Source organism: Triticum dicoccoides, chromosome 4B, assembly GCF_002162155.2.
Source record: "Triticum dicoccoides isolate Atlit2015 ecotype Zavitan chromosome 4B, WEW_v2.0, whole genome shotgun sequence".
Taxonomy (NCBI): Eukaryota; Viridiplantae; Streptophyta; class Magnoliopsida; order Poales; family Poaceae; genus Triticum; species Triticum dicoccoides.
In genome coordinates this window covers 96,563,801-96,590,302 of record NC_041387.1, presented here as the reverse complement: position 1 = coordinate 96,590,302, position 26,502 = coordinate 96,563,801, and the positions used below count along the sequence as shown (strand labels likewise).

General features: G+C 42.8%; 1 protein-coding gene across 1 annotated transcript; it reads right to left on the bottom strand.

Annotated features, from left to right (window-relative positions):
- Window positions 1-14,983: 14,983 nt before the first annotated feature.
- Window positions 14,984-22,742, bottom strand: LOC119295245 (WD repeat-containing protein 20-like). The gene is made up of 11 exons (XM_037573613.1): window positions 22,273-22,742; window positions 21,479-21,793; window positions 21,281-21,389; window positions 21,095-21,194; window positions 20,206-20,293; window positions 20,037-20,120; window positions 18,267-18,363; window positions 18,088-18,175; window positions 16,681-16,786; window positions 16,492-16,584; window positions 14,984-15,881 (listed from the first exon to the last, which is right to left on the bottom strand). The coding sequence occupies exons 1-11, from the start codon at window positions 22,438-22,440 to the stop codon at window positions 15,441-15,443; spliced, it is 1,689 nt and encodes a 562-aa protein (XP_037429510.1). The 5' UTR covers window positions 22,441-22,742; the 3' UTR covers window positions 14,984-15,440.
- Between the last annotated feature and the right edge of the window lie 3,760 nt (window positions 22,743-26,502).

Sequence of the window (26,502 nt, the reverse complement as noted above, 5' to 3'; positions counted from 1 at the left end):
CAAGTCAAGTCTACGATATAAAGAGAGAGGCATGACACTAACACCGGCTCCAAGATCACATAAAGCAGTTTTAACATAATTTATCTTAATGGAGCATGGTATAGTAGGTACTCCGAGATCTCCAAGTTTCTTTGGTACTCCACCCTTAAAAGTATAATTAGCAAGCATGGTGGAAATTTCAGCTTCAGGTATCTTTCTTTTATTAGTAATAATATCCTTCATATACTTAGAATAAGGATTTGTTTTGAGCACATCAGTTAATCGCATACGCAAAAAGATGGGTCTAATCATTTCAGCAAAGCGCTCAAAGTCCTCATCATCCTTTTCCTTGGATGGTTTCAGAGGAAAAGGCATGGGTTTCTGAACCCATGGTTCCCTTTCTTTACCATGTTTCCTAGCAACGAAGTCTCTTTTATCATAGCGTTGACTCCTTGATTATGGGTTATCAAGATCAACAGCAGGTTCAGCTTCTACATCATTATCATTACTAGGTTGAGCATCATCATGAACATTATCATTAACATTATCACTAGGTTCATGTTCGTCACCTGATTGTGTTTCAGCATCAGAAATAGAAATATCATTTGGATTTTCAGGTGGCTCAACATTAGGTTCGCTAGAAGTTTGCAAAGTCCTATCATTTTTCTTTTTCTTCTTTCTTGAAGAACTAGGTACATCAATATCATTTCTCTGAGAATCTTACTCGATTCTCTTAGGGTGGCCTTCAGGATACAAAGGTCCCTGAGTCATTCTACCGGTTCTAGTAGCCACTCTAACAGCATAATCATTTTTCTTACTATTCATTTCATCAAGCGCCTCTTTTTGAGCTTTAAGTACTTGTTCTACTTGAGTGGTAACCATAGAAGCATGTTTGCTAACAAGTTTAAGTTCACCTCTAATATCAGCCATATAATCACCCAAGCGTTTAATCATATAAGCATCTTGTTTTAATTGTCTACCAAAATAAGCATTAAAGTCATCTTGCTTAAACATAAAGTTATCAAACTCATCCAAGCACTGACTAGCAATTTTAGTAGGAGGGACTTCAGCTTTATCATATCGATAGAGAGAATTTACCTTTACTACCTGTGTCGGGATGTCGGGAGGTTCTTCATTAAATAAGTAATTGAGATCATATACTTCTTCAACAGGCGGTAAATTAAGACCATGTATTTCTTCAATAGGAGGTAAATTCTTAACATCTTCAGTTTTAATACCTTTTTCTTTCATAGATTTCTTTGCCTCTTTCATATCTTCAGGACTGAGAAATAAAACACCTCTCTTCTTCGGGGTTGGTTTAGGAATAGGCTCAATAATTGGCTCAGGAGTTGGCTCAGGAGCTGGCTCGGGAGGTGCCCAATTATTTTCATTAGCCAACATATTATTCAATAGAATTTCAACGTCATCCGGTGTTCTTTCCCTGAAAAGAGAACCAGCGCAACTATCCAGGTAATCTCTGGAAGCATCAGTTAGTCCATTATAAAAGATATCAAATATTTTAGGTTTCTTAAGAGGATGATCAGGCAAAGCATTAAGTAACTTGAGAAGCCTCCCCCAAGCTTGTGGGAGACTCTCTTCTTCAACTTGCACAAAATTGTATATTTCCCTCAAAGCAGCTTGTTTCTTATGAGTAGGGAAATATTTAGCAGAGAAGTAATAAATCATATCCTGGGGACTTTGCACACAACCAGGATCAAGAGAATTAAACCATATCTTAGCATCACCCTTTAATGAGAACGGAAATATCTTAAGTAAATAAAGGTAGCGCGATCTCTCATTATTAGTAAGATGTGCCACAACAGTTTCAGATTCATGACCATAGAAAGGATCGGATTCAACCAAAGTAATTATATTTGGATCAACAGAAAAATCATAATAATCCTTATCGGGAACACAAATAGGTGAAGTAGCAAAAGCAGGGTTGGGTCTCATTCTATCTCTAAGAGATTCTTTACTCCATTTAATTAGCAACCTCTTAAGTTCATATCTATCCTGGCAAGCAAAAATAGCGGCAGAAGATTCAGCATAAAAAAGATAACCCTCAGGAATAGCAGGAATAGGTTCATCGTCACTAACATCATCGTGTTCAGGTTCAATAATTTCTCTTTCTCTAGACCTAGCAATTTGCTCATCAAGATATTCACCAAGTGGCACAGTAGTATCAAGCATGGAAGTAGTTTCATCATAAGTATCATGCATAGCAGAAGTGGCATCATCAATAACATGCGACATATCAAAATTCATAGCAGTAGCAGGTTTAGGTGCCGCAAGCTTACTTATAACAGAAGGAGAATCTAGTGCAGAGCTAGATGGCAGTTCCTTACCTCCCCTCGTAGTTGAGGGTAAAATCGTGGTCTTAGCGTCTTTCAAGTTCTTCATAGTGTCCAGCAGATATAAATCCCAAGTGACTCAAAGAATAGAGCTATGCTCCCCGGCAACGGCGCCAGAAAAAGGTCTTGATAACCCACAAGTATAGGGGATCGCAACCGTTTTCGAGGGTAGAGTATTCAACCCAAATTTGTTGATTCGACACAAGGGGAGCCAAAGAATATTCTCAAGTATTAGCAGCTGAGTTGTCAATTCAACCACACCTGGAAACTTAGTATCTGCAGAAAGGTTTTTAGTAGCAAAGTAATATGGTAGTGGTGGTAATGGTAAAAAAGTAAAGACAACAAAAGTAATGTTTTTGGTATTTTTTAGTGATTGTAACAGTAGCAACGGAAAAGTAAATGAGCGTAAACCAGTATATGGAAAACTCGTAGGCACCGGATCAATGATGGATAATTATGCCGGATGTGGTTCATCATGTAACAGTCATAACATAGGGTGACACAGAACTAGCTCCAGTTCATCAATGTAATGTAGGCATGTATTCCGAATATAGTCATACGTGCTTATGGAAAAGAACTTGCATGACATCTTTTGTCCTACCCTCCCGTGGCAGCGGGGTCCTATTGGAAACTAAGGGATATTAAGGCCTCCTTTTAATAGAGAACCGGAACAAAGCATTAGCACATAGTGAATACATGAACTCCTCAAATTATGGTCATCACCGGGAGTGGTTCCGATTATTGTCACTTCGGGGTTGCCGGATCATAACACATAGTAGGTGACTATAGACTTGCAAGATAGGATCAAGAACTCACATATATTCATGAAAACATAATAGGTTCAGATCTGAAATCATGGCACTCGGGCCCTAGTGACAAGCATTAAGCATAGCAAAGTCATAGCAACATCAATCTCAGAACATAGTGGATACTAGGGATCAAACCCTAACAAAACTAACTCGATTACATGATAAATCTCATCCAACCCATCACCGTCCAACAAGCCTAAGATGGAATTACTCACGCACGGCAGTGAGCATCCTGAAATTGGTGATGGAGGATGGTTGAGGATGACGACAGCGACGAATTCCCCTCTCCGGAGCCCCGAACGGACTCCAGATCAGCCCTCCCGAGAGAGATTAGGGCTTTGGCGGCGGCTCCGTATCGTAAAATGCGATGATTTCTTCTCCTTGATTTTTTTCTCCCCGAAAGCCAGTATATAGAGTTGGAGTTGGCGTCGGAGGGCCACCAGGGGGCCCACGAGGTAGGGGGGCGCGCCCAGGGGGGGCGCGCCCCCCACCCTCGTGGACAGGGTGTGGGCCCCCTGGTCTTCATCTTTTGCGAGGATTTTTTATTATTTATTCTAAGATATTCCGTGGAGTTTCAGGTCGTTCCGAGAATCTTTATTTTCTGCACAAAAACAACACCATGGCAGTTCTACTGAAAACAGCGTCAGTCCGGGTTAGTTCCATTCAAATCATACAAGTTAGAGTCCAAAACAAGGGCAAAAGTGTTTGGAAAAGTAGATACGACGGAGACGTATCACTTGCAAACTCCCTCAGTGGGGTAATATCAATGATCCTCGCAAATCTGAATTTAGAGATTTTCTTGCTAGTATTACTGTGGGAGAATCTAGGGACGTAGCACAAGCTACCATAGGGAGCATTCATTTTCCTGCTATACATTACTTTGCTCTCTTTATTGGTAAATGCATTAACGGTAAGGACGAAGTAAGTCACTTGTGTGCTCCTGACCTTTGTGTCCTCAAGAGTGTTGTGTCTGGTTACAGAGGTTATAACTTGGGGGCAATTGTTGCACGTAGGTTGCATAATAATAGTAAAAAGGAAAATTTCTTTGGAGGAATTTATGCAACCCGTGTGGCAAATTTTCTTAATATAGCTCCACGAGAGGGGGATATGATTGTACCTCCTGTTTATTTAGATAAAGAAGCTATGTTTGATCATAAATTTCTTGAGAGGAATGAATAATTCCTCCATTATCGACTAATCAATGATAGACCCAACGTCGTCCCTGTCACTCTTCCTGCTCCCTACCTTTTTGATTATCAGGCAAGAGGAGGATATGTTATCACCAGGGAAGAAGCCACTGAATATGAGAGGGGAATGGAGGCAGCTCGCCAACATGCTGCTGCCCAGGAGGCCGTTGCCTCTGCATCTCATTACAATCCCAGTTTCACTTATGGATATCAGCCAGGCAGTCCTTGGTATTAAACCAACTTAGGCCAAAAGCCTAAGCTTGGGGGAGTACATATTTCTCACCGACTTTACATTCATGTTCACACACTAGTCGTCGGTGCTCATACTCTTTCATTGTATTATCCATGTTAGTTTAAATCTATTTTTCTAGTTTTCTTCTTGTGTGTTTGACAAACCTTAAGAAAAAACAAAAAAAATTAGTTAGTTTAATTTCCTTGCTTGTAGTAGAAATTAAAATGAAAACCCAAAAAGATTTCTCATTCTTCTTTTACTTGTTGGGAGCTTTCCCGTGTAAATAGTTTTATTTTATTTTCTTTCTTCTGGGGGTCGAGAAGACCATATTGAAAATGTTTTGTGGCTCTCATATGCATGATTGATTATTTATATTTAGAGCCCATATTACTTGTCTTCCCTCTTGAGTTGAATGCTTGCAGATTCCAGCTTAGTCCAATGCACGTGCACTCCTATTATTATACACTTCGTTCGGTCGTGCGAGTGAAAGGCAATAATGACGATATATGATGGACTTATTGGGATGAGAAAAGCTAGTATGAACTCGACCTCTCTTGTTTTTGTAAATATGATGATTCATCGTTCCTGAGTCAGCTATTATGAAATAAAAATATTTGCAATGACACTTAGAGATTATAGTCGCTTGGGCCATGCTTGATTAGCTATGAGTTATAATGGTTTACCTTGCGTGCCAACATGCTATTAGAATGATTATGATGTGATATGATGGGATGGTATCCTCCTTTGAATGAATTGAGTGACTCGACTTGGCACATGTTCACGCATGTAGTTGAATCAAATCAACATAGCCTTCATGATATTTATGTTCATGGTGGATTATATCCTACTCATGCTTGTATCCGGTGTGAATTAATTTTAATGCATGCTTATGACTGTTGTCGCTCTCCCAGTTTAGTCCAATGCACGTGCACTCTTATTATTATTCACATCGTTCGATCGTGCAAGTGAAAGGCAATAATGATGATATATGATGGACTTATTGAGGGGAGAAAAGCTGGTATGAACTCGACCTCTCTTGTTTTTGTAAATATGATGATTCATCGTTCTTGATTCAGCTATTATGAAGTAAACATATTTGCAATGACATTTAGAGATTATAGTTGCTTGTTCCATGCTTGATTAGCTATGAGTTATAATGGTTTACCTTGTGTGCCAACATGCTATTAGAATGATTATGATGTGGTATGATGGGGTGGTATCCTCCTTTAAATGAATTGAGTGACTAGACTTGGCACATGTTCACGCATGTAGTTGAATCAAATCAACATAGCCTTCATGATATTCATGTTCATGGTGGATTATATCCTACTCATGCTTGTATTCAGTGTAAATTAATTTTGATGCATGTTTACGACTATTGTCGCTCTCCCAGTTGGTCGCTTCCCAGTCTCTTGCTAGCCTTCACCTGTACTAAGCGGGAATAGTGCTTGTGCATCCAAACTCCTTAAACCCCAAAGTTGTTCCATATGAGTCCACTATACCTTCCTATATGCGGTATTTACCTGCCGTTCCAAGTAAATTTGTATGTGCCAAACTCCAAACCTTCAAATGAAATTCTGTTTTGTATGCTCGAGTAGCTCATGTTTCAACTAGGGCTGCCTATATCTTCCATGCTAGGTGGGTTATTCTCAGAGGAGTGGACTCCTCTCCTCATTCACGATAAAGGGCCGGTAACCGGGATGCCCAGTCCCATGATCCAAAAAGATTAAAGCAAATCAAAATAATTAAATAAAACTCCCCCAGGGCTGTTGTATGTTGGAGGCACTCGTTGTTTCGAGCAAGCCATGGATTGATGCTTGTTGGTGGTTGGGGGGGTATAAACCTTTACCATTATGTTTGGGAACTGCCTATATGCATGTAGTATGGAAGATACAACCATCTCATAGTTGTTGCGTTGACAGCGAAAGTATGCCACTCAAAATGTTATTCAATCTTTATTTTAAAATCGATCTCTGGCACCTCTACAAATCCCTGCTTCCCTCTGCGAAAGGCCTATCTATTTACTTTTATGTTGAGTCATTATCCTTATTATTAAAAAGCACTCGCTGGAGAGCACACTGTCATTTGCATTCATTATTACTGGTTTATATTAGGTATGACTTGACTGGATCTCTTTTACCATGAATTACAATGTTTAGTCGGTCCTTGATCTTTAGAGGTGCTCTGCATTTATGTTTTGCGGTCTCAGAAAGGGCTAGCGAGATACCATTTTGTTATATCATGTTATGATTATTTTGAGGAAGTGTTGTCATCCGAGTTTTATTATTATGACCCGCTAGCTGATTATGCTATTGATATGAGTAATTGTGGGACCTATGTGTTATTGTGAGTATGGTTAGTTCATAATATTTGCTGAAACTTCAATGCTGGCTTTTCATGTTTACAACAACAAGAGCAAACAGAGTTTGTAAAAGTTTTTCTTTATCACTTTCAGTTTGTCAACTGAATTGCTTGAGGACAAGCAAAAATTTAAGATTGGAGGAGTTGATACGTCTCCAACGTATCTACTTTTCCAAACACTTTTGCCCTTGTTTTGGACTCTAACTTGCATGATTTGAATGAAACTAACCCGGACTCACGCTGTTTTCAACAGAACTACCATGATGTTGTTTTATGTGTAGAAAAGAAAAGTTCTCGGAATGTCCTGGAAATCCACGGAGGCACTTTTCAGAATAAATAAGAATTTTTGGCGAAAGAATCAAGGCCAGGGGTCCCACGGGCTGTCCACGAGACAGGGGGGCGCCCCCCCTAGGGGCACGCCCTCCTATCTCATGGGCCCCTCGGACCTCCTCCGACCTCAACTCCAACTCCATATATACCGTCTCGGGAAGAAAAAAATCAGAGAGAAAGTTTCATCGCGTTTCACGACACGGAGCCGCCGCCAAGCCCTAATCTCTCTCGGGAGGGCTGATCTGGAGTCCGTTCGGGGCTCTGGAGAGGGGGATTCGTCGCCGTCGTCATCATCAACCATCCTCCATCACCAATTTCATGATGCTCGCTGCCGTGCGTGAGTAATTCCATCATAGGCTTGCTAGACGGTGATGGGTTGGATGAGATTTACCATGTAATCAAGTTAGATTTGTTAGGGTTTGATCCCTAGTATCCACTATGTTCTGAGATTGATGTTGTTATGACTTTGCTATGCTTAATGCTTGTCACTAGGGCCCGAGTGCCATGATTTCAGATCTAAACCTATTATGTTTTCATGAATATATGTGTGTTCTTGATCCTATCTTGCAAGTCTATAGTCAACTATTATGTGTTATGATCCGACAACCCCGAAGTGACAATAATCGGGATACTTCTCGGTGATGACCGTAGTTTGAGGAGTTCATGTATTCACTATGTGTTAATGCTTTGGTCTAGTTCTCTATTAAAAGGAGGCCTTAATATCCCTTAGTTTCCACTAGGACTCCGCTGCCACGGGAGGGTAGGACAAAAGATGTCATGCAAGTTCTTTTCCATAAGCACGTGTGACTATTTACAAAATACGTGCCTACATTACATTGATGAATTGGAGCTAGTTCTATATCACCCTATGTTATAACTATTGCATGAGGAATCGCATCCGGCATAATTATCCATCACTGATCCATTGCCTACGAGCTTTTCATATACTGTTCTTCGATTATTTACTTTTCCGTTGCTACTATTACAACTACTACAAAAACCCAAAAACATTTACCTTTTTTGTTGCTACTGTTACCATTATTATCATACCACTCTTGCTACTAAATACTTTGCTGCAGATACTAAGTTATCCAGGTGTGGTTGAATTGACAACTCAACTGCTAATACTCAAGAATATTCTTTGGCTCCCCTTGTGTCGAATAAATAAATTTGGGTTGTACTTCACCCTCGAAAGCTGTTGCGATCCCCTACACTTGTGGGTTATCAAGCAGCGCTATCTAAAGGACAATGTCCTTAGTCCTTCGCCTGAGTAGCTCATTGCACTGCAAGCTGACATCAAAAAGCTCAGCAATGAATTTGACGCCTACAAGGCTAAATGGCAGAGTGCCAAAGTCAGATTCGTCAAGCTGACAAAGAAATTCACTTCAAGTGGTGCTGCTCCTGTGCACATTGAAATCGCTCAGGCTGAAGCATCTGCTCAAGCCACTGAAGGAATTGCTAGCATAGCTGATTAAAATCAGGCTGCTGATGAAACTGCAAGCACCAGGGCTGCTGAAGAAATTCCAGCCTCTGAAGAAACTGCCAGGGCAACCACTAGTATTGCGCCTAAAGAACCTGCCAGGTCAGCTGAAGACTCTGTTGTTGCGCCTGAAGAAATTGCTTATGACAGGCCAACTGCATCAGTTGGGCCTGATAAAATTGATCCAACTCCCACTGCTCCGTCTGCACCAACACCAAGCCCAGTTCTTCCTTCTGCTCTGGAAGTGAAGAAAACCAAAGTTGCGGAGTGAGCTGCTCTGAAGAAGAGGAAGGCATCAGCTGCCTCAGAATCTTCGGCCCCCAAGAAGGCGAAGATTTTGACAAGTTCAATGGACAATCCCATTGATGTTGTCCCTCTTGCAAGCATGTCATCAAAGGAACTTGTTCCTCATGGTGAAGAATATCAGATTCCTGAAGAATCTGTTGAAGAAGATCCCTCTGCTGCTTCCACAAAGCAGATGGATGAAAAAATTGAAGTTGAGACTTTTACTTCAACTCCTCAGGTATCATCGCCAACACCTCAGTTCACAGCTGAAGAGGCCGGTGTTGAAGAAATGGAAGTGGATGAGGATGTGGACATTGGCTGCACCACTCCAGTAATGAACGATGATTTTTGGGATAGTCAACACCCCAACTCTCCTCTGTTCATACCAGTACAACAAATTCCTCAGTCCCCAGCACCAACAGAAGTTCAGATGGGCTCTAATGAAATTCATGTCACCCCTTCCATTCATGAAGAGATTCCAGCCACTAATGCTGATGAAAATGCTGCTGAAGAAATGGAAGCCCGGGCTGCTACTGAAGCAGAAGATATTCCTCAGCCTGCGGCTCCAGAAATTGACATTCCAGAAGTTATTCTTCAGATCACTGACACTCCTCAGTCTCAGCCGAAGAATCCATTCTCCAAAACTCCGAAGTTCAAGGCTGATGCATTCTTCAATGAGCATGTATTCTTCACGGACTACAATCCCTATGATTCTGCTCGCCTGAGGAGGAAGCGCTTCTGGACAGCTAGTCAAGCAAATTTCTATTCTTCAGTGTTGTTCAACAAGGAAAAAGTCTTCGACCATGAGCATATTCCTCACGTGGATATGGAATCACTGCCTTGCTTCGCGCCAGTCCTCGCTGCCATTCATGATGCTGGCTTGCTCAATTTCTGCACTGACATATGCGATTGGAATGAAGAACTCATTCTTCAATTCTATGCGACGCTGCACATCACATGCAATGTTGAAGATGTGAACTCATGGGTGTTGGACTGGATGACAGAGAACACACACTATAAGGCACCGGCCACTGAATTGCTTCGTGCCATGCCTGTCAGTCCTTCCCTGGAAGGTGCACGTCTCATCTATTCTGAAACTGAGCTGTCAGATCATTTCATGCAAGTTCTGATGAAGCCATTGAAGCCTGGACAAGCCTCAAGGACCAAATTCCTTGTGAAGGAATTGCAATATGTGCCAAGAACAGTCTATCGCATTCTGACGAAGACATTGAGTCCAATCAAAGGCCACGACTCGAATGATGAAGAAGTCGTTGGCATCATGAAGAATCTGCTTTTCAACATCATGCACGGTATTCCCGTGAACTATCATGATTTCTTCATAAGGACTTTGGCAAACATTGCAATGTCCCCATTTGAGTTGAAGCCTTACGCTCCCTGGATTATGAAATTCCTCAGATCAAGGTCTTCACTCAACTACAAAGCTGATACACTCAACCATGGCAGCTACTTGCCGCCAATTGAAGTCCTCAAACGGACATTTTCCTCAGCTGATGAAAAGGGTAAGGCCACTATTGTTATTGATGAGGGCATTCGACCATTGGATGGATAGTTTCGCAAAGCTGCTTCATACTCCACCAATGATGACTCTGCTACTCATGATTCTGCCGCTAATGCATCCAAGCAAAGTCCTCAGGCAACAACTCCAAGGGTGATGACTGATCGTGAGCTTCTCCTCAGTCTTCATCAAAAGGTGGATCGCAATCACAAATGGTAAAACATCAGTTTGGTTCAATTCTTCATAACATGACTGCCACATATAATTCAGTGTAGAAGAACCATTACTACCTTAATGAAGTGTTTGATCGCACCTAGGCTATATTGTCTCACCTTTACGGTGACGAGGATCTCAAGCAGATGGGCTTCAAGCAGGACTTCGGCTGGGCTAAGCCTCCCCCGAAGAAATTCAAGAAAGTTGCAGTTCCTTCTCTGGTACCTAGTTCATATTCCTCATCCCGTGATACTGGTGAAAATGAAGATCTGGACGACACTGTGACAGGCCCTTCTCCAACAAACGACCCCAACAACGCTGACGCTCCTCCATCGACTTCATGAAGAAATTCTTCAGGGGCATTACTTCTCACTTTTCGTCCCTTTTGGTCATTTTATGACAAAGGGGGAGAAATTTTAGTTAGTCTTCAAATGGGTCTATATATATGGGTGTTTTTTATTAAGTTGCAACTCTCGCTCTTCTGAAGCTTTTGTTGATTGAGTTGTAAACTTAAGTCCGATGGTGACCTGATACTTTTGCTCTGTTTTCCTGCATGCTATTTCCTCATTAATATTATGCACGCATGCTGAATCACATCTGTCACCATATTTCATCATGCATTTCAAATTCTTCATAACTATATGTTAAATGCGTGTATGAATTATAAGATATAGGGGGAGTTCTCCATGATTCTACTCTTCAAACGTGCATTGCTTCAAAAGCAAATTCCTCACTATGCACATCTTCAGGGGGAGTTCTTCTATATCTTGCAATCAAATTCCTCAATATTTAGTACTTTCAATTCATATGTTTATCCCCTTTGAAAACTTAACCTATATTGTCATCAATCACCAAAAAGGGGGAGATTGTAAGTGCATCTAGTGCCCCTTAGTGATTTTGGTGTATTGAAGACTTATAGGTTAAGGGACTAATATGTTTGTGAGTATACACAGGCTCTATAAGTCAATGAGGAGTTTGATATTTACAGTGAAAGTTGACCCCTAAAAATGAATGTCTTCGGCTGAAGACTTTGGTTTTCCTGAAGACTTGGAAAGTGAAGAAATTGGTGTGACCTTGAAGACTTCGATATTCATGCGAGGAATCTGAAGCGTGAAGACTTTTGTTTTCGTAGTTTCATTTTTCTTCTTCTAGAGTCATAGGAAACACCGTATTGTTAAAGGGGGTCGAGGTAATACTAAGGAAATATATTTCCAAGTGATGCTCATCTCAAAATCCTACACCTACCCAATCCTTCGAGTGAAGCCATTGGAAATCTCATATCAGTTCAGTCAAGTTCTTCAGCGACAGAGACGAAGATCTTCTGGTCTCTGAGGAATTTGTTCTGACTGAGGAGTTGGGAATTCGCCAGTGCGGATTGCCTACACAGTGAGGAACATGATAGCCCTGAGGAATTCGAACCTCAAATCTGACCGTTGTTGTGCCGCGCGCCAGCTGTCCCAAAATATCCTACCACCTAACGGTCATATCAGACAAGGGCATTTATGTCTTATCATGTCGGGCGGCTCCTAGGCTATAAATAGTCGTCCCCTACAACCACTAGCTGGTTGGCTGCTCCGAGAGAAACTGACACTTGTCATTTGAGAGCATCCCATCCTCCGAGGACTTTGAGCGAAAATCATCAAGTGAGGAAAACCCAAATCCCAAACTCAAACCTACAAACCCCAAAGTGATTGAGCATCACTGAAGAGATTGTTCCTGTGTGGAACCGACGCTTGTTACCTTTGAGGACTGTGTATCCTCCAGACGGTTAGGCGTCATGGTCTGAGCATCCAAGAGGAATTGTGGATTGCCGAGTGACCAAGTCTGTGAAGGTTTGTAAGTCACCTATGAAGACTTACCACTACTGTTGGGCGAGGTCTGTGTGATCTTAGCTCAAGGAGAATACAACGAGGACTGTGTGTCCGGGACTGTGTGTCCTCGAGTTTAAATACTCAGCTGCTCCAACCAGACGTACAACTGTCACAACAGTTGGAACTGGTCTACCAAATCATTGTCTTCACCAAGCCTATTGGTTCTATTTCCTCAACCCTCTCATTTCCTCAGTCATGTGTTGATGTACCTGATCATTACTGTTTGAAGACTTTGACTGAAGACTTTCTCTAATTCCTCAATCCTATCTCTTCAGTCTGTTTGTCTTCTTCCTGCTTATCCTGTGCTTACGCTTTCTGTACTCTGTGTTTGTCTTTCATTTCATCATGATGACTATGTTGTTGCTCTGTTATGCTTATACCTGAGTACTTATTCCGCTGCAAGTAGTTCTTCGTTTAGAAATTTCCTCACCCTGAAATTCCTCAGTGAAGAATTCTTAAAAATCGCCTATTCACCCCCCCCCCTCTAGTCGACGTAACGCACTTTCAAGTTGTATACCTTCCGAATTTGTGGTGCTCTTAGAAGATACATTTCAAAACATTTTGTCCACTCAAAAAGGAGGGTGAAGCCATTATGTTTTGGTCTTCACGTAAACTTAAAGGCTTCCAAAAAGGTTAGGTAGCTTAAGTTTATTTATCATAACAATTCAAGATGGATATGGATATTCATTTTTCTTTAACTTACTTGTATATTTAGTTCTTTTCCTTATGCATGGTGGGTGAAAAAATAGGAAGTACATATTGATTTTGTTCAAAAAGAGATGACAATCTAAAGAGTGGTGGCTTTAATTATTGGTATATAAGAGAATTATTCAGCATGGTCAAATGAAAATTATGTTATATTCAACATGATTTTTCATTTGATAATTATTTAGGCTTTTAGTAACAGTATTCATATAGAAATTGGTCAAAGTTGAATTTGAAGATATATTGTTTTCATGTCTAAAACATTGTGTATTTTAGTATGAAGTAAGTATGCTCTACTTGGTAAACCTCTGCGATTCTTTTTAAAGCTTATCACTGCTTATCACTGTGAAAATCAATGAGGCATGCAGAATGTAATCTGATTACAAATTTGTACTCAAACATAATATTTATCGAACACAATGGAATTGTGACGTTACAAAAGATACTCTGAGATAAGTCTGCATATATGGTTTTCAGGTATCAAGATTAAGCATTTAAAATAGATAAAAAATTATACTGATGAGGACATCCCTACTGCTACTACAATTAGCTCCACTACCCCTACAATTACACTGCTCAAGTTTCATGAATACGAGGACCTAGTAAGAGGGACATGTATCTGGAACATGATCAACCATGGCGTGGAGTCAAACCCACACAAAAATGAAGACAATGCTTTAGTGAACATTCAGTTATGCACTTGGACATTCTTTTTCGAAACGAAGACAAAAGTTTTGCCTCATCCATTAATTAAGAAGAAGAAATTTACCCGATTAATTCACGGAACACCGTTACGAACTTGGTCAGGAAAGACAACCAAGTCACAATCCCATGATGCAAGCAGACTACTCCCATATCATGAGGACACAAGACCCAACACACTACCCCTATAACCTGTCAGGCACATGCGACTCATCCTCACAAAACGGCCCCCACAAAATAAGTGGAAAGAAAGACATCGTCGAGCAACCAGCAACCGCGGACGCCTTTCCTATAGCGCCCAACATATAAGGATGACACTTAATAATTGTGTCCAAAGTTGTCCATATGTTTGCACGTTTATTTTTAAGACTGGTCAGTTTTTGGAGTCTACACAATGTGTATTTAGCTTACTCTAAACTACCCTGCTTTGCATTATACTCTCTCCGTTCCTAAATATTTGTCTTTCTAGAGATTTCAAATGAACTACCACATACGAATACATATAGACATATTTTAGAGAGTAGATTCACTCATTTTGCTCCGTATGTAGTCACTTGTTGAAATCTCTAGAAAGACAAATACTCCCTCCGTTCGGAATTAGTTCTATAATTCCGAACAGAGGGAGTATTTGGGAATGGAGGGAGTAAATGCCAACAGTTCCCATCAGCCAAAATCACAAAATCACAGTAGACCAAACAAAGAATCAACAACGACAACTCAACCAAATTTCACTGATACGACCAAAACCTTAAACTCGTCTCTCATGGATGAGAGCGGTGCACATTTCACAGTTGAAATACTATATAGTAGAAAGAATAGACATAGGTAGCAGAACATAATCATGTTAATTCAGTTTGGTCGTGCATTCCCTTATGTTCTCAACGTCAACTTGCCTCAAACCTGTGTGGGACAACTCGAGCACTTTGTTTCTCATAAGACTACATTCAGTGACAAATCAACACTCAAAAGAAGAAGAAATGGAATACAATACCCAAGGAGATTCAGAAACATTGTATAAACAACAGTAATTTACAGTTCCATGGATAACACAAGCAGGAAAGCAATGTTATGGGGGGCAAATGGAATCTGATCTGTACCCTCCAGAGCGCCTAATAAGTGAAGATGCCATTAATATGCAAAGAATGGATACATACTCTAATCATTGAGATGTTATGGAAGACCAGACAAATGATATGGAACAACAACCAGTAAACTTGTACTATTCATCTGGGGGCAATATCTGTATCTGTACAGGAACAAGTTCCGTTATTCTTTTGTCACATAGACATCTATGAAGCACGCCTCTGTCGCTGGCAGACTTCCCAGCGAAGCCCTGCATCACTAATCACCACGTTAGTGACAAGATATGAGTAGCCATGGCTGAGCAAGCATGATAAAAATGCAAGCAGAAGCCTTTGGTCATGAGAAAATAACAGATGATGGTTGCTTGAAGCTAGAGCTGGAAGCGCCTGCTTTGTTTGGTGATGTTATCATCTTATCCTTTGAGATGGCATTGCCAGCTGCCAGCTCAGAAGAATTCGGCCGCTGGCTGTTTTCACTGTGTTGTGGCCTGGCCCAGATTTTGATTAGCCCCTCGCGGCATATGGTGACGATCGATTCACTGGTGAATTCTAGGCCAGAAAGGGGATCAGCATGTACTCTGTGTGCAACGAGGGGTGAGAGCTTAGGTACGTCTCGCATCCGTGGAGACGGTTGAAGAACACCAGTAGGAGGAGGACATGCACTGTCCCAGTGTGCAGAAGGGCTTCCACTGCTAAATGTCGGGGAGCCGCTGGAAGGATGTCGAAGTGGCACAGCAATCTCATCCATTGCCAAATCCCAGAGAAGAAGTTGGGTGTCCTGAGGGCATGCAAAGGTGAAAATACATTATTTCCGGTACTAACCCAGTAGGAAAAGCAATGCTAAATGGTAGCTGAAGCATAGACCACATGGCAGTAGCACATCTTATGCCCAAGACAAAATCATGGAACCTCAAGTTGTAATACTTGGTCAAGAGTATATATATATCCAACGCCAGAGCTTAACAATAAATATACAAAACAGATAATAAACCTATTTCGAATTCAAGATACATGAAATACAATGTAACTTATTTGTGATACCCAGTCCCTCATGAACAAGTGGTAAGTGGCACAGAGTGTAGCACAACTTTTTAACCAAAAAACTAGTGAGACACATGAACTTGATTCATCAAGTCGGTAAGAATACTAATGAACAAGAAGCAAGCATGCTCATTTTTCACAACTGCAAGTCACCTAAGCAACCCAACAAGTAACCAATACAAAATTCAGATATCACTAGCATTTCAATCCTTGTCGGTATCACAAGTATATCAGGAAACAAACAGATTATTCTATGATGTATCATTATGATTTCCGTTAGAATAAAAACCATAAAAATTACAATTAGGCCCAGATTAAAAAATTCGTTCATTCATATTTACTGGTACCTGGCCAACAGAACCAAAGCGATACATGACATTTTCTCCTGCGTCATCAGAACTTGGGGGGGACCAGTACGAATCAAAGGCAACTGAGCTAACCTGCAAAACATAAAAGGAGATCTGCATCAAAATAGAAAGTTCTGACAAAAGCATCAATATGCTGCTAAACAAAAACAACTGTAATGATAGTAGCACCCATGATGTATGCCCCTCGCCCCACGCAACCATCTTTCTGTCATCCATGCTCCATACTTGCACAAGATCATCTTCCCCACCTGATAATATATATTTTCCATCCGCACTGTAACAGGAGAGCACAAACAAACCAAATTATTAACATCTTCAAGGGCACGCTATTATACAATTATGTGGTAAAAACGTTAGCTTCACAAATCACAACTGTTGTGAAATGGCACAAATAAATCCAATTACATCAGGAAAATTGTACAAGCAAGACTAGCTATGTTGTGACTACATGCAAAGTTATAAGGGATGCAAGTATACATCACTACTTAGAATGTTACACGATATTCATCAAACTTCCTGTGAAACCAAATAAGAAAATAATCCAACAATGTCAGGACAGAGAAGGCCAAAAGAGCCTTGAGTATCAATATGAAATTTTGATGCAATGTTGTATCAGACGATGATATCTTTAAAGTTTGATTCCATGACATCTCAAAAGCTGGGATTCCAGACGCTTGCCATAACAAGGTAGTCAATCCATGTACAAAAGCATAAGCAGAAGTGCCAAGTCAACACAACTTTCGATAAGCAGGTGGACAATAACGAACTTCCATATTATACAGTATATACCATCAATAATGACAGTAATTTGCTAGCAACCAAATCAGGCAAACTTTCAGTATAAGATCTTTCAACTTTCAACCATGTGCTGTGTTTCCAAGAACTTGCCCCTATTTATCGCCAGCAGAAATCATGGCTAATTGTACAAAATGTGCCACTATCAATCCGTGTCCCTTCAGTTTCTTATCGTTAATTAAAAACCTTACTTGGTAGCCTGCAATTGTAAGTTCTTATCGAGCAACTAACAAACATCATCTCTAGATGCAGACACATTGCATTCTATATGATGAACGATTGAAGTTTAAGATTAACTTAATATATAATCCAAAAAATGACAAGCATGCTGCACCAAGTCACCGACTATGTTTCTACTAGTTTTCTATAGAATATCCATCACAGCAACACTTAGCTACTTCTCTTGCACCGTTTCATATGTAAAATTGGCCGCTTCTTATGAAGATCTAAAAAGGTAATTTACAAATGGTGTTATGTGATTCACAGATCAAACAAGATTACAAGAGGTAAACTCATACACAATCCTAGAATAATCGGTCAATAGCAGAGATGCAACTGTGCAAAACAGATAGGAAATATGAGTTTATGTTTTCGTGAACATCATATCTGAACTACTAGTTAGTACTCCCTCCGCCCCAAAATATAAGATCATTTTTGACAGTATCGTAGTGTCAAAAATGATATTATATTTTGGGACGGAGGAAGTAAAAGGTAGGTGCAGGCATGCAACAAAATTGGCACCATATACCAGAGTAACAGTAAATGCAATCGGCAGTTTACCTCCATGAGCAACACAAAAGAGCACCATAGTAACTTTTCCCACCAAATATTAGTTGTTCTTTCGCGAAGTCAAATACTCTTAAATAACCTGCATACAATCGAACAACTTAAGTACAATGTATCACCAACAGGGAACCTTTATTACATGTCAATTCTCATTCTTGGCTAGACAAACTTACCATCTCGCCCAACAGTTGCCATGTAAGCTCCATCCGGCGAAAATGAAATGGCATTGATTGCACCTTGACAGATGTGCCATCTTGCAGTAGGATTGCTCTGCAGCATTATTTACATCCCATAATCAATGATAGCAGCTACAAATTTAGAATTCATCATGTTCAGGAATTTCTTGAGTTTCCTTGAATTAATGTTTTGCAGCATTAAAAGAACATAGCAAAAAATAGTAACTTCCAGGTTCTTAGTACTGGTTCCAGTATGGTCTGCTGGTAAAGTGCTGCTACTTGAGAACTTGGCATTTCCTAATATGATCGAAATAAAAACCATGTGACAGATAAACACCACTGCACTAAATACAATGCAGGTTGACCCAGCATAAGCAGTCTGTGCTCTATGTCAACTAGCAAGTGTGAGGACAGTTCGACCACATGAAGCTTGTGTTGAACGCGTCAACTACAAAGTAAGAACACGAGAATGAGCTTGTGGAAAATTAATTTTCTGCCATCTTCAACAACTGGGGCATATATGATCCGTAATACCAGGATACTGGTCTATCTTCACAGTTTATATAGAAATGGAGACTACTGGGCTATGTGTGGTCTCACATATCTACCAAGTTTGTGTCGCATAATTTCAACCATGAGATAGCAAAGAAAATAAACACACGATCAACTTAATTGTAGGAATGTAAATGTGGTGTTCCGCTTCCCTAGAGGAACTTCTCTAATTATAGGAAAGTAAATGTGGTGTTCTCTTCCCTAGAGGAACTTCTTTAATTATACAAAAGTAAATGTGGTGTTCCCCTTCCCTAGAGGAACTTTTCTTGTCATCGAAGAAATCATGTAAAAAGGTTAAACAGTACCATCCTTGTTTCCGATACATGTTAAATTGTCATACACTTCACCGACATGAATTACACCAGAGTAATTCGAGGGTTATTGTGTCGCATGGGTGGGGCAAGCCTCATGACTCTCATACTTTGTTGCAGACATTCTTTTCCGGCATGTTATAACATCTAGTTTACATTGTTGCAGATGTTACACAAGATAATGTAGCAATTATGTCTACTTTTGCAAGCAAAGGCTATTTCAATATTTAGTTTGTGTTGTTGCAAATGTTATCTCGAATGGCACGATAGCTGACTTAAGGTTTTTGCATACATACTATTTTGCAGTGTTTCAATAAAGCATCAGAAGACGTTGGAATTTTCAAACTTATGTGTGTTTTAAAGATATTGGATACGATATTCCACAAAATGCTTTCATGTGCAATAAAACAAGATTTGACAAATATTTGCAAGGACGTATGCACACTTTATTTGTGTTCAGCATCCTTGACACAGACTTACAACATGCTGATGCTGAAAATGTTGCCATTAGTTTTTTAAAATGCTACAATACATTTAAAATGACGGATGGATCATTCTACCTTTTGAGGGATGTTACAAAGTGATAAACAACCACAGATCATAAAATCCAATAGTGAACTAAAAAATGATTATAAAACTGATATTACAAGCATATATACATCATGGATATCAAGCGAAACAAATTATTGTGTTAGTAGTCCAGCTACTGCATGTTAGCCATCGGTTTTCACAGATGCACAGGTGGTAATTATTTCCTTCAAAAAGTTTCCAGAACAAGTACCTCTCTATTACCAAATCTTTAAACATGACAGCATAAATAACCATGCCTGTACGTCTTTGAAGTGAAGAAAAAAAAATTCAAATGACATAACCATTTAAACAGAAATCAAGTGCCCTAAGATACCTTAGTGGACTTTGCATGTGAAATCATCAGCTGATTTTGATCCCTTACAGTTGGAAATGCCCAGTCAGCATTTCCATCCTTGGACTGAACATAGAAAATAATTGGTTCAGATTTGGCATAATGGAGTATGATTACGTTGTAACAAAATTTGATGACAGTAGGCACTCACTTTGTCATACACATACAGATTCCCATCAGCATTGCTGACAACAAAAATGCCTTCACGCTCTGGAACCCATGCAACACAAGTGCAGCGGCTGCAATAACAGCATCTAGTAAAGTCAAAGTTGAACTGGTTGCAAATATTCATGTCTTTTCAACCAGTATTTACATGTATATAGATAGTCCCACAACCTATGTGTAAATATTCGCTTTAGATGCTGACTAGCCAAGGGATGTATATCACCTCAGCAATTTGTAAACATTCGCTTTAGATGCTGACTAGCCAAGGGATGTATATCACCTCAGCAATTTGTAAATATTCGCTTTAGATGCTGACTAGCTAAGGGTTGTATATCACCTCAGCAATTTGTACCAGCCCCCCATCCCCGCCACACACACACAGAAGATGCTTACACTAAACCCTCCTCGCAGACTCCATAAAGAAGAGAGGAACAGGACAACTATCGAACCCACCATGGTTGGGTGGCATTAAGGGATATTCAAAACAGGGGAATGTCGACATCTCTCACATGCCAATTTGAATCAGGCAGTATTAAAAGACATGCAATGCAAAGCATGTTGCCAGGCATAAAGCAAAACAATGTTTGCCACTATCGACTGAGCTCCATCAAAATGAGGTGCTCAAATGAAGTTTTCGGCCCTAGTCCTTATCCATTAATAATAGGAGCAGTTTCCTATAAGTTACAACTTCTAATAATCTAATAATGCACAAAAAGGAAACACCGAATCAGACCATCTTTCATAGTTATCCTAAAACAATAGTGTGTTCAGAATGTGGCATAAAACAAAAATATGAAGAAAAAGTTTGTTACTTGTAAGGTAATTCTCATACAAATTTATCACTTTCATTATTATTTTAAAGGAAGCAAACATGCCTGTTGGCAGTTCCATCTTTGTCTTTATTGATAAAATGCTGAGACATAACAGGCTTCTTTCCAGGATCTTGCAACTGTTGCCTCAATGACATTGAATAGACTGCACAATGGACACATATAACTCGTCTCGGTCTCAGAACAGAGTTCAATTCTAAGAATAAAGCATTCCAAAACGAAAGCACTGACCATCTCCTGACCATACTCCAACAATCAGGTCATGCCCATCTTTGGCCTCCGAGTCGAATGCATGACAAAGTGGGTTTGAGTTGCTGAAGTGGATGGACTTTACTGGATCCTAGTGCAATTAACAACTTGATCAGAGAAACGCAAGGCTGCATATTTGTAAGTAAAACTTTGGCATGCATTGGACAAGGGAACTAATACTTTATCATGTGAGTTGAGATCACTAATGAACAGTGTATCTGCGGTATTGAAGATGATGTATGTTCCCTTGCCATCGTAATTCGCCACAGCTTGAGATCCACCGACGCCCGTTGACATACCAACGCCGCCACCCACACGGCTGCTCCCTGAAACAGCCCTGCTGACACCGTTGCTGCCTGCAAAGCTAAGTGTCCGGCTCCCATTCCCGGTACCAAGCAGTCTCGCAGCTGCAGATCGCATGCCACTGCTGGAACTTGGTGTTGATGGTGTAGAGCCCTGCCCCACGGGCTTCTCCTTCAAATATGCCACTGTCATCTGCCATCGTCAAAAGATATTGATGTAAACTTAACTTTTCATAATATACAGGAATATAAATCGCAATGAAGTCGATCATCACGAAGCAAGCAAATAACTAAAACAATCCCTTATACAGTAAGAATCCCAAACGAGAAACCCCTCTAAATTCATCACACTGCGAGGTTCCATAAATGGTCACCGGTTAATACCTGCAACAGAGGACGCCCGTCTTACCAGAAGCACAGTAACCTGACCAAAAATGCCACGATCCAAAACTTACCCGAAACCCTAACTAAAACCAAATAAAACCCAACCAGATACGCGAAAATAGACGCGCCTGAATCCGGCACCTGATCAGGTCAACACCCAACGCCACAGCTCAATTCCCCATCCCATCCGAGCGACCCATCGAGATCCCAATCCCCGTCCCAACCCGCGCGCTAACCGCAAACCCCGGGACGCGATCGCCGGTACCGCGGAGTCGCCGCCCTTCATACCTCGGAGACAGTCTTGCCACCAGAGCTGTGGTTGTAGTGCAGCACGGAGGGGGAGTGGGTCTTCTCGTACTGCAGCTTATGCCGGCCCTCGGGGGTCTTGAAGTAAGTCTTGAGTCCAGGCGCGCCCCCGGCGGCACCGCCCCCGCTAGCCGACGACGACGTCGCCATACCCACGGGCACGGGCCGGCACCAGCTAGACCGCTGGCGGGTCACAGGAAGCCCCCACCTCCGCGATCGCCTCCGAAATGCTTACGCCCGCGCAGCCATCTCAAGCCTCCGCCGCCGTGACTCGCCGCCGTGCTAGGAGGCGAGTGAGGGTTAGGGTTTTGGGGGTGGTCAGATTGGGATCGATGCGACGGGGAGGCGGTTCGATTTGGGATGAGGGAGGACGGTGGGGAGACTGGAGAAACAGAGACCTGGTGCTGGTGGTAGGAGGAGGAACGGAATGACTCACCTTTTTCTTCTGCTTTGTTCACTCCTCTGAATAACTCTTTTCGGTGCAAGGACTATGGATCCAATTGCAACTATAGGAGCTAGGACAACCCCCACTTGCTGCGGCAATTGCCTGCCAATTTGATTCATGGACATGAATTATGGATTAAAAATATGAGAACTAAAATTAAAAATATATATTTGATCACGCCTGCGGCTTACGGCAAGGTGGCCCCATCTCGCCTATGTTGTTCGTCGTCGTCATTGACGTACTCAACACCATGGTGCAGCGGGTCGTTTTGCACGGGGTGCTGCAACGCCTCACCACTAGACGCACAGTATGTACCATCTCCCTTTTCACGGATGATGTCGTCATATTTTGTCATCTCGACGATCGCGATCTTCAAGTAGTGTGCGCCATTTTTCACCTGTTTGGCAAGGCATCTAGCCTGAACACCAACTTCGCCAAGTGCCTGGTTACCCTCATATGTTGCCCTCTGGATGTGTCCCTGCGTGTTGGCGAGTCCCTAACCTGCCTTGTTGCTGCCTTCCCCATAACCTATATTGGGCTTCCACTATCGGTGTGCAAAGTCCCCTCCTCGGTGCTCATGCCCCTAGTCGACAAGATTGCAGAGCGGCTGGGCACCTGGCAAGCATCCCTCATCACCCGTGGCGAGTGAGGGAGTCCTGGATTAGGGGGTGTCCGGATGGCCGGACTATGACCTTTGGTTGGACTCCCGGACTATGAAGATACAAGATTGAAGACTTCGTCTCGTGTCCGGATAGGACTTTCCTTGGCGTGAAAGGCAAGCTTGGCGATTCGATATGAAGATCTCCTTCCATTGTAACCGACTCTGTGTAACCCTAGCCCTCTTCGGTGTCTATATAAACCGAAGAGTTTTAGTCCGTAGGACGAACAACAATCATACCATAGGCTAGCTTCTAGGGTTTAGCCTCTCTGATCTCGTGGTAGATCCACTCTTGTACTACCCATATCATCAATATTAATCAAGCAGGAGTAGGGTTTTACCTCCATCGAGAGGGCCCGAACCTGGGTAAAAACATCGTGTCCCTTGTCTCCTGTTACCATCCGCCTAGACGCACAGTTCGGGACCCCCTACCCGAGATCCGTCGGTTTTGACACCGACATTGGTGCTTTCATTGAGAGTTCCTCTGTGTCGTCACCTTTAGGCCCGATGGCTTCTTCGATCATCAACCACGACGCGGTCCAGGGTGAGACTTTTCTCCCCGGACAGATCTTCGTATTCGACGGCTTCGCACTACGGGCCAACTCACTTGGCCATCTGGAGCAGATCGAAAGCTACGCCCCTGGCCACCAGGTCAGGTTTGGAAGTTTGAACTACACGGCCGACATACGCGGGGACTTGATCTTCGACGGATTCGAGCCACGGCCGGGCACGCCGCACTGTCACGAGGGGCATGATTTAGTTCTGCCGCCGGACAACGCCCAGAGCGTCGCTCAGGTGCCCGCTCCGACCATTAGCTCGGAGCCGACTGCGTCAGTTGGGGCCGGACGGCTGGACGCCACCCCAGGAGCCGCAATCTCTACGGCGATAGAGCCGAACACCAGCCTAGTCCTTTGCGAGGCCTATGACTCCAGGATGCCGGACTCCGTTCCGAATTCCGAACCTCCCGCACCTCTTCCGATCGAACCCGATTGGGCTTCGATCATGGAGTTCACCGCCACAGACGTCTTTCAGCACTCGCCCTTCGGTGATATCCTGAATTCACTAAAGTCTCTCTCTTTGTCAGGAGAGCCCTGGCCGGACTATGGTCAGCATGGTTGGGATGCGGACGACGAAGAAATTCGAAGCCCACCCACCACCCACTTTGTAGCCACTGTCGATGATTTAACCGACATGCTCGACTTCGACTCCGAAGACATCGATGGTATGGACGCCGATGAAGGATACGACCAAGAACCAGCACCTATAGGGAACTAGAAAGCCACCTCGTCATATAACATATACATGGTGGACACCCCCAAAGCAGGGGATGGCGATGAAAAAACGGAGGACGACCCCTCCAAGAAGCAACCCAAGCGCCGACGTCAGCGGCGCCGCTCTAAATCCCGCCAAAGCAAAAATGGCGAGTCTGGCACCGGAGATAACAACACGCCGGACAGTGCTGAAGACAACCCCCTCCAGCAGGATTCAACGCAGGAAAATGAAGGAGCCAGCCCTCAGGAGAGAGCTGCGGACAGGGAGGTCGAGGACGACAATTATATGCCTTCCTCCGAAGATGAGGCAAGCCTCGACGACGACGAATTCGTCGTGCCAGAGGATCCCGTCGAACAAGAGCGTTTCAAACGCAGGCTTATGGCCATGGCAAGCAGCCTCAAGAAAAAACAGCAGCAGCTTAGAGCTGACCAAGACTTGCTAGCCGACAGATGGACCGAAGTCCTGGCGGCCGAAGAGTATAAACTTGAACGCCCCTCCAAGAGCTACCCAAAGCGCAGGCTGCTACCCCAACTTGAGGAGGAAGCAACTAAACCTACATCACCAGCGTACGATGCGCCCGATCGGCCACCCCGTGGCCGCGACAGAGAGGCCTTCAGGCCCTTGACCCAAGCCGCACCCCGGCACCGCTCAAAAAATACCAGAGTGCGGGGAGACGCAACAGACCTGCGAGACATATTAGAGAATAAGGCAAGGCAAACAAGATCTATCTACGGATCGCGTGGGCGCCCTACTTCACGTGACGATCACCTTCACGCCGGATATGATAAATACGGCCAGGCCGAACACAGAAGACAAAGCTCATCCGAGCTGCGTCGCGATATAGCCCAGTATAGGGGCGCCGCACACCCACTATGATTCACAGACGAAGTAATGGATCATCAAATCCCCGAGGGTTTTAAACCCATAAACATTGAATCATATGATGGCACAACAGATCCCGCGGTATGGATCGAGGATTATCTCCTTCATATTCACATGGCTCGTGGTGATGATCTACACGCCATCAAATACCTCCCGCCATCAAAGGACCAGCTCGGCATTGGCTTAACAGCCTACCAGCAGAGTCAATTAGTTGCTGGGAGGACCTGGAATCCGCGTTCCTGGACAACTTCCAGGGTATTTATGTGCGACCACCAGACGCCAATGACCTCAGCCACATAATCCAGCAGCCAGAGGAATCGGCCAGACAATTCTGGACACGGTTCCTAACCAAGAAGAATCAAATAGTCGACCGTCCGGACGCCGAGGCCCTTGCAGCCTTCAGGCACAACATCCGAGACGAATGGCTCGCCCGGCATCTAGGACAGGAAAAGCCGAAATCTATGGCAGCCCTAACGACACTCATGACCCGCTTTTGCGCAGGAGAAGACAGCTGGCTAGCTCGTAGCAATAACATAACCAAGAGCCCTGGCAATTCGGATACCAAGGACAACAACGGCAGGTCACGTCGCAACAAACACAAGCGCCGCATTAACAGCGACAACACTGAGGATACGGCAGTTAATGCCGGATTCAGAGGCTCTAAACCCGGTCAGCGGAAGAAGCCATTCAAAAGAAATCCTCCGGGCCCATCCAGTTTAGACCGGATACTCGATCGCTCATGCCAGATACACGGCACCCCCGAACAACCAGCCAACCACACCAACAGGGATTGTTGGGTGTTCAAGCAGACATGCAAGTTAAGTGCCGAAATCAGAGACAAGGGGCTGCATAGCGATGACGAGGAGGGGCCCCGGCCGCCGAACAACAGAGGACAGAAGGGTTTCCCCCCGCAAGTGCGGACGGTGAACATGATATACGCAACCCATATCCCCAA